Source organism: Tenrec ecaudatus, chromosome 14, assembly GCF_050624435.1.
Source record: "Tenrec ecaudatus isolate mTenEca1 chromosome 14, mTenEca1.hap1, whole genome shotgun sequence".
Taxonomy (NCBI): Eukaryota; Metazoa; Chordata; class Mammalia; order Afrosoricida; family Tenrecidae; genus Tenrec; species Tenrec ecaudatus.
In genome coordinates this window covers 86528272-86532652 of record NC_134543.1, presented here as the reverse complement: position 1 = coordinate 86532652, position 4381 = coordinate 86528272, and the positions used below count along the sequence as shown (strand labels likewise).

Here is a 4381-nt window from a genome sequence, read left to right as displayed (position 1 = left end):
CCTAATAAAATGTAAAAAAAGAAAATGAAAAAAAAAAAGAAAATGATTAGGGCAAAGAATGTACAGATGTGCTTTATACAATTGATGTATGTATATGTATGGACTGTGATAAGAATTGTATGAGCCCCTAATAAAATGGTTAAATAAAAAAAAAGAAATGCAAACTGATAGTTACCTTGTTGCCTTTTACGGACATGAGAGAGGGTGATTATTTCTGCGTTTTGAAATATTTAAAGAGAAAAATTTTAATACTAAATCATTAATACAGAATAACTATAAAACAAAGATTCTGTTGTTATGAACTCAATTTTATTGAAATTTAGAACCAGTAGAAGCATTAAATGGTGATATTTAGGAATTGAGTCAATGAATAGATTGCCAAATGGCTAACATGTGTGTCAGGCATAGGTTTTCTATAGCTTTCTTGGGTAGCAAAACAACTTGTGTAACAGTGTTCTCTCTTTTGTCTACAGCCCTGGGATTCATGAACAGTTCAGTGACAAGCACCGTAACTGAGTTTGTCCTCCTAGGCTTACCTGGTGGCCAAGACATGCAAATCTTCTTCTTCTCCCTGTTCCTCGGAATCTATGTGTTCACCATCACAGGAAACGGTGCCATTGTCTGTGCTGTGAGGTGGGACCAACGACTCCACACCCCGATGTATATTCTCCTAGGGAACTTTGCTTTCCTGGAAATCTGGTACACGACTTCCACGGTGCCCAGCATGCTGGCGAATTCCCTCTCAGAGACAAAAACCATCTCCTTTGTTGGCTGTTTCCTTCAGTTCTATTTCTTCACTTCCCTTGCTACAACTGAAACATACTTTCTCTGCATCATGGCATATGATCGATACCTTGCCATCTGCCACCCACTACACTACCCTGCCATTATGACCCTACAGTTCTGCTGTATTTTGATGTCCCTTTGCTGGGTATTTGGGTTTCTTAGTTACTCAGTCTCCACAGTGCAACTCTCCCAATTGGTTTTCTGTGGGCCCAACATCATTGATCACTTTTTGTGTGACATGGACCCACTGATGGCTCTATCCTGTGCTCCATCTCCTGTCACGGAGATTGTGTTCTATATCCTGAGCTCCCTCATTATCATCCTCACTCTGCTGTATATCCTTGGCTCCTATACCCTTTTACTGATAGCTGTATTCAAAGTCCCTTCAGCAGCTGGCCGAAGAAAGGCCTTTTCCACCTGTGGATCACATCTGACAGTGGTGTGTTTATTCTTTGGGGCGCTCTTGGTAATGTATATGAGCCCCACATTTGATATCCCAGCTGAAATTCAGAAGATTATAACTTTGTTCTATACTGTGATCACTCCCTTCTTAAACCCTCTGATTTACAGCTTACGAAACAAGGAGATGAAGGCTGCACTGAAGAAACTCTTGAGGTTAGAATGAGCATAATCTACCAGATGCCAAGCAAACCACTGTCCACCCAGAGGAGATCATGTAAAAAAGACTTGATTTCAGTTGCCACTGTAAAATATTTTCCCCTCAGTGGAGTCCCTCACTAATTTATTCCTCAACTAACCAGGAAGAGCTACATCATAAACGACTTACATAGAAAGACAATGTTTTCAATATGCACCAACCCAGTAGATCTAATGCATGATATCTCTGGGATTTTTCTCTGTTTTAGGCTATGGGAGAAATGGGTATAGAAGGTAGAAGAGCATTTAAATTCATACCATTGTGAATAAGGGGGAGTGTGGAGTGGAGACCCAAAGCCCACATGTAGGCAATTGTACATCCCCTTACAGAAGGGTCGTGGGGAAGAGATGAGCCAGTCAGGGTGCAGTGTAGCAATGATGAAACATACAACTTTCCTCTAGTTCCTAAATGCTTCCTCTCCCCCTCCGCCCCCACTATCATAATCCCAATTCTGCCTTAACAATCAGGCTAGATCAGAGGATATACGCAGATCCAGATAGGAATTGGAAACACAGGGAATCCAGGATGGATGAGCCCTTCAGGACCAGTGGTGAGAGTGGCGATACTGGGAGGGTGGAGGGTGGATAGGAAAGGGGGAACCGATTACAAGGATCTACATATAACCTCCTCCCTGGGGGAATGGACAACAGAAAAGTGGGTGAAGGGAGAAATCAAACAGTGTAAGATATGACAAAATAATAATTTATAAAATGCAAGGGTTTATTAGGGACAGAGAGCAGGGAGGGAGATGCTGAAAATGAGGAACTGAAGCCAGGGGCTTAGGTGGAAGGAAAATGTTCTGAGAATGATGATAGTTATGAATGTACCAATGTGCTTTACACAAGTTATTTATGTGTGGATTGTGAGAAGAGTTGTATGAGCCCCCAATAAAATGATTTTAAAAGTAAACAGTAGAAGAGCAGTTGTGTCTCCAGGTCTGTCACCTTGATGTCCTCAAGGCATTTCTTAGCAAATCTAATATTTTAGTGAATAAAGGATCAAATTTTAATAACTAACAACTACAGACATAAAGGATTTAGTAACAGAACAGCTTTCTAGTTGAGGGTCTTCTAGACTTGGGACCAACTGGAAGTCTTAGGCTTTCAAGAGTGGTGGATATGTTAGCATTAGATTAAACAGTAGTCATTCTTTCATTGAAAATTTACTATTGTGTGCCTGCTATGTTCTGGGCACTCTGTCGGTCACTGGAGACACTCTAACCAAAATGGCTACAGTCCACTGCCCTTGTAGAGCGGACATTTTAGTTGGACAGAGAGAAATAATAAATAAGTGAAATATTCAGCATGTCAGAAAGAGAGGTGCTATGGAGAAAAGGGAAAGGGAGTAGAACGTGTAAGAAGGCTGAAACCTTAAACAGAGTGATAAAGGAAGCCACCTGGAAAGGCAATGCCTAATCAAAAGCTCAAAGAAGGTGCGGAACGAGCCAAGTAGAGACCTGAGAGAAGAAGAGCATTCTACGCTGAAGGAAGCAGCTTCTCTACAAAATTCTCTAAAAAGAAGTGTGTTAACGGAACACCAAGGAGTGAACAGGGAGACAAGACCTTGGGAATCATTTTAAGAATTTTTATCCCTACATGAGATGAGAAGCCTTTGGAAACGGTTTGAGCAAAGGAGTGACATCATCATGTTTACATCGCAAATCACTCATCTCCTGGACTATTTTGTTGATAATGGACTACAGGAAGATATGGTCAAAAACCAGTAACCAACTGGAAGGTTATTATAAGATTGAATCTGACATAAAAACCCACAGAAGACCTTAGTCATCCTGTTTTACTCTTATTTCTACTATAAAATAGCAACAATATTAAATGACAAACAAAATGTAATCATTTCACAAAGTAAATCTATTTTAATTTGAACCCACTTAAATTACCCCCATGAAACCTTGCTATTATGATGGATTAAAACAGAAAGTTGGAATTTTCATATATATGACTCACATTTTACTCCTTAATACATACACAATAAATGTGATTCGTGATCCTTGTCTTCGTGCTTTAATCCTTTTTTTCCTCATATTACTGACATACATAGTGGTTACTGGTCATGATGAGATGTACTACTGAAACATCCTGGACTCTAAACCGTAACTCCTGACTCCTGAGTCAATCTGATTGATGGTGTTACCTAGTAGAAATGCTCCAGAGCATTGTTATCTTGCAGAGATGTGGGTAAGTATATTCAAAGTCATCTTTCAGAGGTGTGGGTAAGTAGAATCAAAGTTATCTTGCAGAAGTCTGGGTAAGTAGATTCAAGGTTATCTTGCAGAGGTGTTGGTAAGTAGATTCAAATCACCAGTATTTATTTAGTTTAGTAGCCAATCACAAACCAATGCATCAGCCAGTGGTCTAGGACTCTGTCATTGAGGTTGATTAATTCTTTATAAACATGGTGCCTGGTCTTCCAAAAACACCCATCTTGGATAATGAAGCCAAGCACAGTGAGATGAAGCTCACTGCCATCTAATTGACTTTGACTCATAGAAACCCTTTAGAGTAGAAGTGACTCTGTGGATTCTGAGTCTGTACCTCTTTTGGGGAGTAGAAAGCCTCATATTTCCCACAGGGAGCAGCTTATTTCCAACTGCTGACCTTGAGATTAGCAGCCCATCACAACCAACTATGCCACCAGGGTTCCTCCAGTCCCGGGAAATTAGGCTAAAATATAAAAGGATACATTTATATCTCACTATTACATTTAAAAGGAGCCCTGGCAACCCTGTGGATTAAGTATGGGCTGCTAAATGCAAAGTCACAGGTTCAAGCTCACCATCTGTTCTGATATGGTGAGAGATGTTTGCACCCATAAAAATCAACAGTCTTGGAAACATTCTATAGTATCGCTATGAGTATACTTAGATTCGGTGGCAGGAGGTTTCATTTTTTTATGATCACATTTACAGGAATTCTTTAG

At 40.1% G+C, this 4381-nt stretch overlaps 1 protein-coding gene across 1 annotated transcript; it reads left to right on the top strand.

Annotated features, from left to right (window-relative positions):
- The first annotated feature begins 382 nt into the window (after positions 1-382).
- Positions 383-1411, top strand: LOC142426106 (olfactory receptor 11H4-like). Its single transcript, XM_075531586.1, has one exon. The coding sequence runs from the start codon at positions 383-385 to the stop codon at positions 1409-1411; it is 1029 nt and encodes a 342-aa protein (XP_075387701.1).
- The last annotated feature ends 2970 nt before the right edge of the window (positions 1412-4381 follow it).